The 13,595-nt window shown below is 35.9% G+C and overlaps 1 protein-coding gene across 8 annotated transcripts in view; it reads left to right on the top strand.

Annotated features, from left to right (window-relative positions):
- FKTN (fukutin) overlaps positions 1-13,595 on the top strand; it is a 123,670-nt gene that overhangs the window by 42,776 nt on the left and 67,299 nt on the right. For all 8 annotated transcript variants that reach the window (XR_014266183.1, XR_014266184.1, XM_082471212.1 and 5 more), the window contains 3 exons: positions 4,680-4,809; positions 7,134-7,267; positions 9,641-9,768. Coding sequence is in view for 6 of the 8 variants with exons in the window: in XM_082471212.1 (XP_082327338.1) it covers positions 4,680-4,809; positions 7,134-7,267; positions 9,641-9,768 (392 nt within the window). In the remaining 2 variants the exon portion in view is untranslated. The remainder of the gene's footprint in view (positions 1-4,679; positions 4,810-7,133; positions 7,268-9,640; positions 9,769-13,595) is intronic.

Genomic DNA, 13,595 nt, shown 5'->3' with positions numbered 1-13,595 from the left:
AGTCCCAAACTTTGTATTCATTCTTCATCATGTTATTTGTGTCCTTCACTAGTAGCAAGACAGACTCGTGATTACTAATTTGTTTTCCTCTTCTGCTAATGTACTGTTATTACTGATATAGAGTACCTAATGGGACTGATAACTTTTTTTAATCCTTACCCTCGTAAATGTTTCATTCTTCATCATTTCTTACGTTATAACCACAGGAAGGTCAGTTTTCAAATTAAGGTGAACATACATAACTTTGAACACTTGATGGCGCCAAACAGTCTTAAATACAATGCCTGGTGTTTTTTAAAAAAAAAAAAATCAATGAACTCATCTACTAGATCTCATAAAGCAGCCTCCTAACTTTCTTTCTTTTTTTTTTTATAATAATTTTTGGAAACATTTTCAAACTTTCAGAAAAGTTACAGATGCAATACAAATAATTCTTTTTCCTGAACCATTTGCAAGCAAGTTGTCAACATCTGCCCCACGACTTCAAATAATTTAGTATTTCTTGAAAACAAGAACATTCTCCTACATGTCTTAGTACAAAAATCAGGAAATTAATATAAAGATTATTACCATTTAATCCTCATTCAAGTTTTGCTAATTATCCCAATAATTACTATTATAATAAAAGGATTCCGTTCAGAATCACATGTTGCATTTAATTTTTCTGTCTCTTTAGTTTCCTTCAGTCTGGAACAGTTTCACAATCACTTTTTAACTTTTATGACTTTGCTACTTTTGAAGATTACAGGCCAGATATTTTGTACATTGTCCCTTGTTTGGGGTTTGTTTGGTTTTTCCTCAAGTTAGATTTAGGTTATATACCTTTAGTAGGAATAACACAGAAGTGATTCTGTGCTTTTACTTCATCCTGTCGGGTGCTGCATGATTTTGATTTGTCCCATTACTATTGACTTTTACATTGATTACGTGATTAAAGTGCTGTCTGCTGGCTTCACCCTGGTGAAGTTTCTATTTTTCCCTTTGTAATTAATAGGTATTTGGCATGAAGGTACTTTAAAAGTCTGTAAATATTGTCAATATCTTCCTCAAACTTTCAAGTTTATTTGTTTATATCAATATGAACTCATGATTTCCTATTTTCTTCAATAAGTTATAGTGCGCTATTTCCATCATTTATTTTGATCCTCAAACTGTTCCATATTTGGCCAGTGGAAGCCCCTTCACGTGACTTCTGTGTCTTTTTGACATGTCTCCATCATCTTTTGAGCCCCTTCTTGCTTTTTGGCTCAAGATATTCTAGGTTCATCTTGTAATTTCCCTGCTACAATCCTGAAATCAGCCATCTCTCTGGATACTGATTCCTTTTAGAAGCCAAGCCTGGATGCCAGATTTGCTTGCCTGCAGGGCCTCTCAGTGACAGGAGTAGAGTTTGTGTGTGTGTGTGTATTTACTTCTGTATCTGTCTATCTGTCACGATCCATGAATCCACATTGATGTCTTCAGTCTAATTTATATTTCAATTAAACAGCATAGGGTTCATTTCCATATTTATGACTCCCCTCTCAAACAGTGAGAAGCCTGACTTATATTACCCTTAATATATGTACTTATTTGTTCAGTCTCCCATTACTTCTGCTGTTCCCTCTCCCACATGGATGCTATCCTCATCCTGCTTGGGTGTCGCTCTCCCCCACTGGGCTACTCGCATATATAGACACACTTCTCATCCTGCTCAGGCTCTGGCTCCCCACACTGGGCTCTCCTCCATGTGGATGCCCTCGACGCCTTCTCAGGCTCCGATACCCAGGCCAGGCCACCACTGTGCGCTTTCTTGCTCTGCCTCATCTAATGGCTGTAGTTTAGAAGAGTCCAGGGAGGGAAGGAGAACAGAGGTGAAGTGCTCTCCTGGCTTACTTTATTTACTTTAATTATTTTCTCAATCTACCAAGAAGTTTAGGACTAGGATAATACACATTTTCCTGCACTTGATTTTGTTTCAGCAGTAACCATCAAAAAATAATTGATGAGCTTCAGTTTGTTGAGTTCCAGTAAAAAAACCAGAGGGGAGTATGGAAATATCTGGACCCCTGGCCCAGGAATATCTAGAAAGCCACATTCATATCCTCTTTCTTCTACTAAGTTGCTCTGAGACCTGGGGCAAATTTCTGAGCCTTAGTTTCCTCATCTGTGAAATGAGTGGACACCTTCTGTCATTTTATTATTTTTCATCTATATTTTGGGGAAAGATTTGGGGAGAGGTTGCCTGAACAGGGAAAGATCATATGGACTGGTATTTAAATTGGGATTTGGTCTTTTTCTAAGAGGCCTGGTAATCCCAAGATTTATAGGAGGCATTTTTAAATGAAAAAAAGTATGTATAACTATAATTTTTAAAGTCCATAACAGATGTATAAGGTGCATAGGTATATACATGTTTATACTTTAACGCATATGAGGGTCAATTGTAAGAAATGGAATTTCTGGGAGTGTCATGTTATTTATTAAAGGTATGTCAGAGCTGGGAGTGTGTCTATGCAGGGGCAGCCTCAGTTGGACATAATTGTCAGCGTAATATTTTTGTAGAACACAAAGTTTTCATTTCTGTTACTTAATTTGATCCTTTCAGTTACTCTGAAATAAGCCAAGGATTCACCATTAACTGATAAGAAAACTGAGGTTTCAAGATGTAAGTTACACAGTCATTATTGGCTGAGCATGGAGTAAATTCTGGGTCTCCAAATTTCTAGCTCCAGGCTTTCCCCCCTACAACAGGGATATGAACATGCATCTCTCATGCCAATCATATGTTCTAAGAGAATTGTGGCTCTGAGGATGTTTTCATATTGAAAAGATCCCACATACTTTGTGTATTCTGGAGAATGTAACTTATCTTCAGGAATCCATCTTTTTTCCTAGGGATACTTTTTGCTTGAGATATGTGGTCCTTCTAGGAACTATATTTCCTCCTGCTATATTGTAAAAGAATGCCAGGATATTTTAAGGTACTGTGGGATGGGAGGGGATTAGTCAGTTATTTACTCATTTACGCATTTATCAATATGTGTTGCTCACATATTATATACCAGGCACCATTTTCAATTTGTACATACAGTGTTGGAGAGATTCAGTACCTGCCTTAAAGGAATCATGTTTACAGCCTATTGGAGGAAATATAAATAGAATCAGCAATTAGAATGAAATATGATAAGGGGGATGGGTGAAATAGGTGAAGGGGATTAAGAGATATAAGCTTCCAGGTATAAAATGAATATGTCATGGGGATGTAATATACAGACTAGGGAATATTGTCAGTAATATTGTAATAACTCTGTATGATGACAGATGGTAGCTAGAGTTATCATGGTGATCATTTTGTAATGTATAAAAATATCGAATCACTATGTTGTACACCTGAAACGAATATGATATTGTATGTCAATTACAATTCAATTTAAAAAAAAGACTTTGATCTTTTGTTCTGGAACAAAAAGAATTAAATATGATAAGAATTATAATGAAAATATATATAAATGGTAACTGTTATAAGCTCACTGAACAGATTATTTTATTTGTCTCCGTCTATATCTAGTACCAAATGTAATTTCTTGCTCTTTAAATGTTGAGCTGAAGAGGAGCCCTGGGAGAATAAATACGTTTGTGTTCCTGGGAAAATCAGGGAATGTTTTTCAGAGGGTGGAACTGAGACCTGAAAGATTTTGTTAGTCAAGGGCATTTCAGACAGAAGAAACATGTTGACACAGAGGCTTGAGAAGTTGTGATATATTTGGGGAGTGAAATATGAGAAGGGTGGAGATAAGACTGGACCAGTACTCTGGCCCTAAACACAGTGTCCTTGTCTGCCATGCCAAGAAGTTTAGATTTTGTCCCGTAGGTAGTGAAGCATCAATGAAGAATTTTTAGTGCTTTCTTCAGTTCCAGAACACCCTAAAAATGAAGAAAAGCAGAAAAGTAAAAAGACTATAAGTAAATGACAGTAATATTTGTATAGAATTTCAAAATTTGTGAGACATTTTTCTGTCATCAGTTATCTCATTAAATCTTCACAGCAGTCCTGCAAAGTATAATTATTATTCTTTAATTATTGATGAGAAAATTATATCTGAGAGAGGTTTGTTCTTTGATTCTCTTATTCATTCAAGTACTCTTTTAGACATTGGAGATATAGTGATAAACAAAATGAAGTCACTTTCCTCGTAGAGCTTATGTTCTTCTGAGGCGCTATGCCCAGGGTCATAGCTAAAATGAAGTGAGTTTAGACTTGAACACAATCTGATTCAAAAATCCCACATTCTTTGTACTATACTGTTATGTCCTAAAGACCATTTGCACCAGTGAATGATGAAAACGTCACTGAAGGCATTGTGCTTCAGATATGCCTGTAGCTCTCTTAATTAACCTTCTTTTCCCCTAACTACCCAATCTGCTAAATTGTGATGTAGAGGAGGGAGTTGATAAAGGTATAAATCTCATCCTTTGAGAATCCTGGTTATGGTCCTTCCCCTTTAACTTGTCTCTCCTAGAATCCACTCTTATAGTCTTATTTTAATGTGTGACTAACAAGGAATTCTGAAACTTGATTTTTATAATAAAAAAATATATAACATGGGGTTAATTTTCAAGTTTAGTTTGGATGTCACAGAAATATTTCTGGCAACTTAGAAATGGCTGTAATAGCTGACTATTTTTTATATCTGTAGCAATACCTTGATGATAACACTGTGGAAGCTATGGCCTTTCGGAAGAGTGCAAAGGAATTGTTGCAACTAGCAGCCAAAACGTTAAAGAAATTGGGAGTACGGTTCTGGCTGAGCAGTGGAACTTGTCTAGGTAAAATTCGTGTTGCTTTACATTTGTCTTTTTGACGTTTCATCCTCTTTGGCTCTAAGGATGACTGCTTGAGATGACAAAACATCAGTGGTATTCGAAGCGTCATATTTATAGAAAGAATAAACGTAGTGCATAGAGCAAGGATTTATTGATTTTTTTAAAGAAATAACTTCAGAAGCATAAAACAGAATTAGGAAGGCCATGTCGTGTGTCCCAAAATTATAAGTAATTTGTATAAAATTTATATCAGAACATGTAGACTACATGTGATTCTCAGGTAATCTTTAGATTAGCATTTTATTATTTCTATCCCAAAGGTTGTTATTACCTTAGAAAAAAAAACTGTATTCTGTTTCTTTACTTACACACAATACAAATAACTTGCATCGCACCAAAAGTTTCTGAGAGGAAAGGGAATGTCATAAGGTCTTCCACAAACCTTTTCCAGATCATGATTGCACATCACTGTCTTACCACATTCTGTTCATTCTGAGATGGGGAAATGTAGAATCCAAGAAAGATTTCTGGATCTCTTTCCATTGTGCATTAGCTCAAACTCCTTTGGATTTTAGAATTATTTAGAATTTAACATTTTTTTGTTTTTATTCCCTCTTGTTTATAACTGTAGTTGATTCTATCTATATTTGTTCTTTTTAAATTATAACTGTATTTGTACAAAAATTAATCTTTCTCTTGCTTTTATAGGGTTACCATATAATTTATTGTCCAATTCAAGAGACTTTTTGAGAGCGAAAGGAGTGCCATTAGTAATTATGTTGATACAACAGGTGTAAACAGGGATGTATGGTTATCCTGTCAATTAGGCTTTGAGGAAAATTTCCATGGTTCTTCCTGTCAAGGAGCTTCCAGCTAGAGTAACCCCCACCCCCCCCAACAAAGAGTACATCTCATTTATGTGATACATGCTTTAAGGTTTAACTTTCTGGAGTAAGATTGTTTTATAGACTGTCATCAAAAATATTTCGTAATCATTTATCATGATATCTTTTGAGTTCTTAGCCCCATGGTTTTCTTAATTTAAGGGCATTTATAAAATGAGGGAGTTGGATTAGATGATACGTAAGGAGCCTTCCATTTTTAGTAGTTCATGATTCTTTGTTAGATGTGGATTGTAGATTTTTCTTAAACTAGAGGTGAGATCCCATGCTAGGCTTCTAAAGATCTATGTTAAAATGAAATTAAAGTTTAGAATTCCAAACAGTATTTCCCAAAGATAATCGTAGACATTTATTTACTTTTTGAATACTTTGAATGGAAGGATTAGAAGGATAATAAGAGAAACTCAGAGCCCTTAGCAATATTAAGGTATAAATTTTGCCTTTTTAGAACATTATTATAGCACCCAATTTAGAAGTAGATACATAGTAAATATGTAGAAATATCTTTTGACAGTATGCTGAAAATTGAGGCTGGTACTGCTCTTCTTTTTTATATGACCCATCAGACATGAGCTGTTCAGAGCTGTTAAGTTCTACAAATTATTGCTCAGGAAAGGGATATTGCTTAAGCAAAAAAATTATATATTTTTTAGCATATCTTAAAAGCAACCTTCATCATAAGAGATTTATGATTAAACATTTTAAAAAGTAACTTAATGTTTTAAATGGATGGCCCAGTTAACATTATTAAAGCTAATAGTTTATTCAGAAATTACAGGACATCATGAAAGTTTTTGAGGCTGCTGAGTGCTCCAACCAGTAAAAATAAAGGAAGGAAAGAATAAAAGAAATGTTCTGGGCTTCCCTGGTGGCGCAGTGGTTGAGAATCTGCCTGCTAATGCAGGGGACACGGGTTCGAGCCCTGGTCTGGGAAGATCCCACATGCCACGGAGCAGCTGGGCCCGTGAGCCACAACTACTGAGCCTGCGCGTCTGGAGCCTGTGCCCTGCAACGGGAGGGGCCGCGATAGTGAAAGGCCCGCGCACCGCGATGAGGAGTGGCCCCCGCTTGCCGCAACTAGAGAAAGCCCTCGCACGAACCGAAGACCCAACACAGTCAAAAATAAATAAATAAATAAATAAATAAATAAATAAATAAATAAATAAATAAATAAATAAAGTAGCTATAAGAGCACCCAAGCCCTTACATAAAAAAAAAAAAAAAAAAAGAAATGTTCTTCAACAAGTGGCTCCTATAATCATAGATATTAAGTTGGGATCTAATTTTTTTTAATTTTGGTAAAGCACACTAAGTCTAATCCTGTGAAATAAAATACACTGTTGCAAAGACTATCCATTATAATAATGACTAATTTTTTCCAAACTTAAGTTTTTAAAAAAGTTTTCTCATTCCTTTTTTTTTTAGGATGGTATCGGCAGTGTGGCATTATTCCTTATAGTAAAGATGTTGACCTAGGAATTTTTATACAAGATTACAAATCTGATATTATTTCAGCATTTCAAGATGCAGGACTCCCACTCAAACACAAATTTGGGAAGGTCAGTAATAAAAATATGATTTACTTCATTAGTAACATGTCTCAAAAGTAAAGTTTATATTAAGCAGCTCAGAGATGTTTAAAAGCACTGTATGTAGCATTTTATCACTCATTATCAGCCAGGATGAGTTCAGCAGAAGATTATTACCACTTGTGACTTCTGCACTATTTAAGGAAAACTAGAAAATCTGGCTTTCTATTGACCACGAGAAGGCAAAAAGGAGCTTGGACTCTTGCAGAAGAATTTATTGCCATTATATTAGGCAACAATATAACATAATTAATTAATATAATATATGATTAATATAATAGGTAAGAATCTCATATACCCTACCTGAAGTTATGTTGTTTCTCTTGAGTCATTTAATTTTATGTTCACGTAGGCATCATATTATTATCAACTTGAAACATTCCATTGATTGCTAAGAATTAGAAATACAGGGACTTCCCTGGCGGTCTGGTGGCTAAGACTTTGCCTTCTAATGCAGGCGGTGTGGGTTCGATCCCTGGTTGGGGAGCTAAGATCCCACATGCCTCTCAGCCAAAAAAAACCAAAACAGAAGCAATGTTGTAACAAATTCAATAAAGACTTTAAAAAATGGTCCACGTCAAAAAAAAAAAAGAAGCTTAAAAAAAAAAGCAATATGGAATCATTTCAAACAATACTTGGGTTTCTTGTTTATTTCACATGTCCTAGGCCATAGCAGTCTTCTCACAGGTCAACTAGGAATAGGTCATTGTGGCTTAGATGAAATCTCCTTTTAGACAATTTGATTCCTATGCCCTAAGCCTAGGATCCCGGCAATGACCTTACTCTTAATTTGGTTGTTCCCAGGGAGGTGTTGTCCTGGAAAGCAAGTAGAAGTATGTTTAGTTCCTGGAAAATTACTTCTCTCATCATAATCATTCTAGTTTATTTAAAAATTTAATAAAATATCTTTCTGAGGTGAAAGGCAAAGCAATAGAACTCTAGTCATTCAGCAATTGTTTCCTTAACACTCAGTCTCTGCCTGGCACTGAGCTCTGCACCCAGGACACAAAGATGAATAAGGTACAATCCTTATCCTTGAGGAGTTCACTGTTTAATTGGCAGAAAACAAATTCATAAACAATTAAGTGATTAGTGCTGCCACAGACAGATGCACCAAGTCCAATGGGAACATAATTATTTGTAGGATAAGTTTCTTAGGGAAATGCTCTCAGAATTCTTTGTACTTTTTAACTTCTTTTTTCTTTTTTTCATGTATATAATGTAATGATATATGGGTTTCTGTGCCACATTTACATAAGTACTCATTTATTGATTGTGATGAGAGACTTACTTCCTGATAGTTTTACTTGGTTATTAAAGGGAATAATTATTCTTTGATTACTTTCCTTCTTTAGTCAGAGAGGGGCTCAGGAACAGGATGTTTTGCAGAGTGACCATTTAACTACTATAAGTCATTTACTCTGAGTTGTCATCAGTTGTAAGAAGCAACATTATTTTATGTGCATTTAAGAAAGAAATCAGTGCTCGCTTTGGCAGCACATATACTAAAATTGGAATGATACAGAGAAGATTAGCATGGCCCCTGTGCAAGGATGACACGCAAATTCGTGAAGCGTTCCATATTTTTGCAACCTAAGTGTCCATTGACAGATGAATGGATAAAGAAGATGTGACACATATATACAATGGAATATTACTCAGCCATAAAAAGAAATGAAATTGAGTTATTTGTAGTAAGGTGGATGGACCTAGAGTCTGTCATACAGAGTGAAGTAAGTCAGAAAGAGAAAAATACTGTATGCTAACACATGTATATGGAATCTTAAAAAAAAAAAATGGTTCTGAAGAACATAGGGGCAGGACAGGAATAAAGATGCAGAACTAGAGAATGGACTTGAGGACACGGGGAGGGGGAAGGGTAAGCTGGGAAGAAGTGAGAGAGTGGCATGGACATATATACACTACCAAATGTAAAACCGATAGCTAGTGGGAAGCAGCCGCATAGCACAGGGAGATCAGCTCGGTGCTTTGTGTCCACCTAGAGGGGTAGGATAGGGAGGGTGAGAGGGAGACGCAAGAATGAGGGGATATGGGGATATATGTATACGTATAGCTAGCTGATTCACTTTGTTATATAGCAGCAACTAACACAACAATGTAAAGCAATTATACTCCAATAAAGATGTTAAAAAAAAAAAAAAAGAAATCAAACGATGGTGTGCTACTGATGCATCCCAATTTCAGAAGTGCTCCAACTTGAAAAACAGTATCTTGAAACCTATACTCTCTCTATATATAAAACATAAGAATCTTTTGTTTTTTTAATTTTAAAAAATGTACTTCCTTTGTTTCAGTCTGTGAAGATTTTCATCTTCTCCCTAGGTAGAAGACAGCTTGGAACTATCTTTCCAGGGAAAAGATGATGTAAAACTTGACATTTTTTTCTTCTATGAAGAGACTGACCATATGTGGAATGGAGGCACTCAGGCCAAAACAGGAAAAAAATTTAAGTATGAATCAGATAAGTACTTACAAAAGGGGCTATAGTAATAACTGCAGAAGGTAGAAATAAGGAAGTAACTGGAAATGGGGGGAAAAAAAGACTGTCAAGTCTCACTGTTAGCTGATACTTTCTCAGCTTTCCCAGAGAGCCCAGTTATGCTTGAGAAGTGAGGACTACCTATAAGGACAGTCCCTGAGGAGGAAGTGCCCCTGGGTTTGTCAGTCCATAGAGTCATTGTGATTGGAAGCCCTTGAGTCATCAGAAAGGGAAAGCCAAAATAAGGAACAGAAAAATCAGGCCCAGAGCCTGAGCCAAAAAACTGATTGGCTGTTAGAGCTGTAGGAGCTTGATAATTCGATGAGAATGGGTAAGGGTCTGTAAGAAGGAGATTGTTAATGTCAAGTGAAGTTTAAGTGAGGAGATTTGGTTTGGCTGGAGCTGAGGTCATGAATGCTGGGCAACCTCTGGAATGTGCCTTTATCACAGACTGAGGGCTAATCCTTAAAGGATACTGATCGGGCTTAACAGCTACCATATTGTCAAATGTAAGGTGATATGCATTGTAAGATGTACCATTATTTTATGTGCTACCAAGAAAGGAAAGACACTGCCAATTATAATCTTAAGACATATGATTCAGATAGAAAATTGCAGGGGGAGAGTCTCTCAATTCTGAATTAATTGATGGACTGCAATATGTTAGGTTGGCATTTTGGACATTTTTTCTTTTAATACTGCCATAGTCAAACTCCTTGATGACGAAAGACAAAAATGACGTTAGAGTAACTGAGTGCCCTTTTTGATGCAGTTGGCCTGTTCACAGTTCTGAGAGAGAGAGAACGAATGTGAAAGAGAACCCAGAGAGCAAGGGCTCTGGAATCAGGCAGACCCGGGAAGCCTCAGCTTCACCCTAATTACGGCCTTTAGCTTTTCTGAACATTAATCTCCTCATCCATTAAATTTGAGTAGTACTACTGTGTACCAGGCACTACTATGAACATTTTTCATGTATTAACACATCTAATCCTCATAACCACCACAGATAGTCTATGAGGCACTGAGAATTTAAGTCATTTGTTCAACATCACAGGGAATAAGTCAGACAGCAGCCTGTCTCTAGAGTTCATACTTTTAATCACTACCCCCTACTGCCTCTCTGATACACCTGACAGTATGAGGCACTTAGCGGAATGCTTAGCACTTATTAAGTTATCAGTTAAGTGGTGGTTACCATTGTTATTATTATTTAATATTATTAATATTATGATTGTTAATGTGATTGCTGTCGTTGTTGTCATTCTTACGGTTGTTATATGACCAGTAGCATAAATTTCCCTCACCAACTAGCTGAGATTGGGGCTCCTATCATTGAATAAATTTGAGCCATTGGGCGCATTGGGGAATGTTCTACATAGCATAGAAGAAGAATTCCAAACTTGGACTGGTTTCTCCTGGGTACTTAGACATACCCTACTGGGATCACTGAATCTGTTTGAAGGCAGGGAGTCTCCGTGTAAGGTTAAACTTGTTCTGGAGGTTTGAGAGTAATCCAAACCTTTTTCTCAAAGTCATAAAGTATCCCAATTGACCCTGATCCTGGAGCATATTCCCAAAACTCATTTATTATAAAAAAATATTTTGCTTTATGACAACAAACACCTTCATGCTGAGTAAGCTCAGATTATAAGACAGAAATTAGTAAGTTAATGAATTTGTAATTGACACTCTCAGCTATGGCTAGGTGAATAGGGAGCTAAGTGTTTTTGACATTTAGCTATAGTTTGTTTATTCAAATATGATAATGATGCCAAATTTAACACATAATTTAGAGGCTTTTTTTAAACTTGGAGATAGTGTAGCATAGAAATTAAAGGCATGGAGCCAGTCTGCTTGCTTTTGAATCCCAGCTCTCCGTTTTACCAGCTATATTATCTGTACCTAAGTTTCCTCAAATGTAAAATGGGAATAATAATAGAAATTCCTACATAGAATGGTTTTAAGAACTAAGTGAGTTAATACACAAAAAGGGTGTTGAAGAGAATTAAGCATGTCCTGAGTGCTAAGTAATTATTAGCTGCTATTATTAATACTCTCTGTAGCAGTAGTATTTCTCTTCTTAGTCTTATAAGAAATTTATAGATCAGAAACCTATATAATTATCTCAATATTAAACTGCCACACCTATTCTTAGAGAACTCATATGAGAATGTCACCTTTGTTCTAAGAAAAGTAATTTCTGAAGCTTGTATTATAATCATGTTAGTCTTAATTTTTCTTCTAAGGCTTTCTTAGAAGGATTTCTTTCTTCTCACTGACATAATCCCATGTCAGACCTCAAAAGAACTATGCACTTCTAACCACTACATCTCTGGCTAGAAAAGTCTTCTTTCATTCTGCTTTAACTGCTCTTTATGGTAGCAGTGTTTGGGAAGTGGAAAGTGTTCTGATTATTTAACGAGAGAAATGAGCAGTGATAGAACTGCCTGGACAGATGGTGTGAGTCTCAGATTTTCTATCATGTTACCGTAACCTTAAAAGGCAGAGAAGAGAAAAGGGGATGGTTGTGTGGAGTAGTTTCTTTGGAAGATTCCCCCAGCCATATGCCATTTTCATACTCTTCAGTACTATTTACTTTAAGGAACTGTAGAATTTTCACCACTATTGTTCCTAGAGGGAAAAATCTTTAAAGCTAGTCTAAGGGTCTTTTTATCTTTATAATATTCTACTTTTTATTCATGTGTAGTTTATTCTGAGAAAAAGCTTAATAATAGTATAGGATGCTTACCATTTTTTAAAAAGGTGAAGAGGAATGAGGAAGGAAGAAAAAAGTTTCCCCTTTCAAAACTTTATTCTGCATGCCTTCAGAATGATGTTTTTGGTCATAAGATTTAATAATAATTACAATATTGATAGCAATGATAAAGCTATAGCTACCAGTGTCAGCTAGATATCAGGCACTATGATAGGTAATTTATTATTTAATCTCAAATCATCCTCACATTATCCCTGTGGGTTAGGTGTTGTCACTCCCAGTTAGTTACGAGGAAACTAAAGCCCAGAGAAGAGAAGTAATTTGTCCAAGGTTCTCTGGCCATTAATAGTAGGGCCAAGATTTAACTTCAGACCTGTTGGATTCTTAAGCCTAAATGCTTCTGTCTAAGAGTTAATAGGTTAAATGAGTTAATATATGTAGTAATGCATTTAGAACAGTACCTGCCACATAGTACTGTGTAAGTATTAGCTACGGCTGCAACTATCATTACCATATTATTATTCTATTACTATTACTACTCACGTGTTGCACTGGTACAAAACATTGGACTTTCAACACAGTGGTAACTTGGATTAGTTACTCTTTGGGCAAGCATTTTCTTCCCAGGTCTCATATTTCTTCCATCTCCAATTCTTACTCTAAACCCATACTTTCACCTAAAATCTAAATTCCATTCTTAAATATTGTCTGGATTTTTAATATTTATTTTTCTTCTCCAAGTTCCAATCACCAATAATAAAAAGTGATGAATATATTAACTATGCCTCCAGATGTGAAATTGTCATTCCAGAACTTCATAGTTCTTACAGATGCTGCCCAGATTCCTTTGGGTTATTTCTTTCCTTCACATCTGAATCAACTGATGTAAGTAGAGGCCAGAAGTTTAAGAGGCAATAATAATGGTAATAATAAAAATTAACTTTTATTGAATATTTACTGTGTGCTTGGCACTATGCCAAGCTTTTATATGCATCATCTCATTTAACCCTCACCACAAGTTTATAAGGGAGATTTACTGTCACCTCATGATATGGATGAGGAAATTAAGGCAGAGCTAAGCC

This window comes from Balaenoptera physalus (genome assembly GCF_965194825.1).
Source record: "Balaenoptera physalus genome assembly, chromosome: 7".
NCBI classification, from domain to species: domain Eukaryota; kingdom Metazoa; phylum Chordata; class Mammalia; order Artiodactyla; family Balaenopteridae; genus Balaenoptera; species Balaenoptera physalus.
The sequence above is the reverse complement of the archived record's forward strand: the minus strand, read 5'-3'. Positions and strand labels throughout refer to the sequence as shown.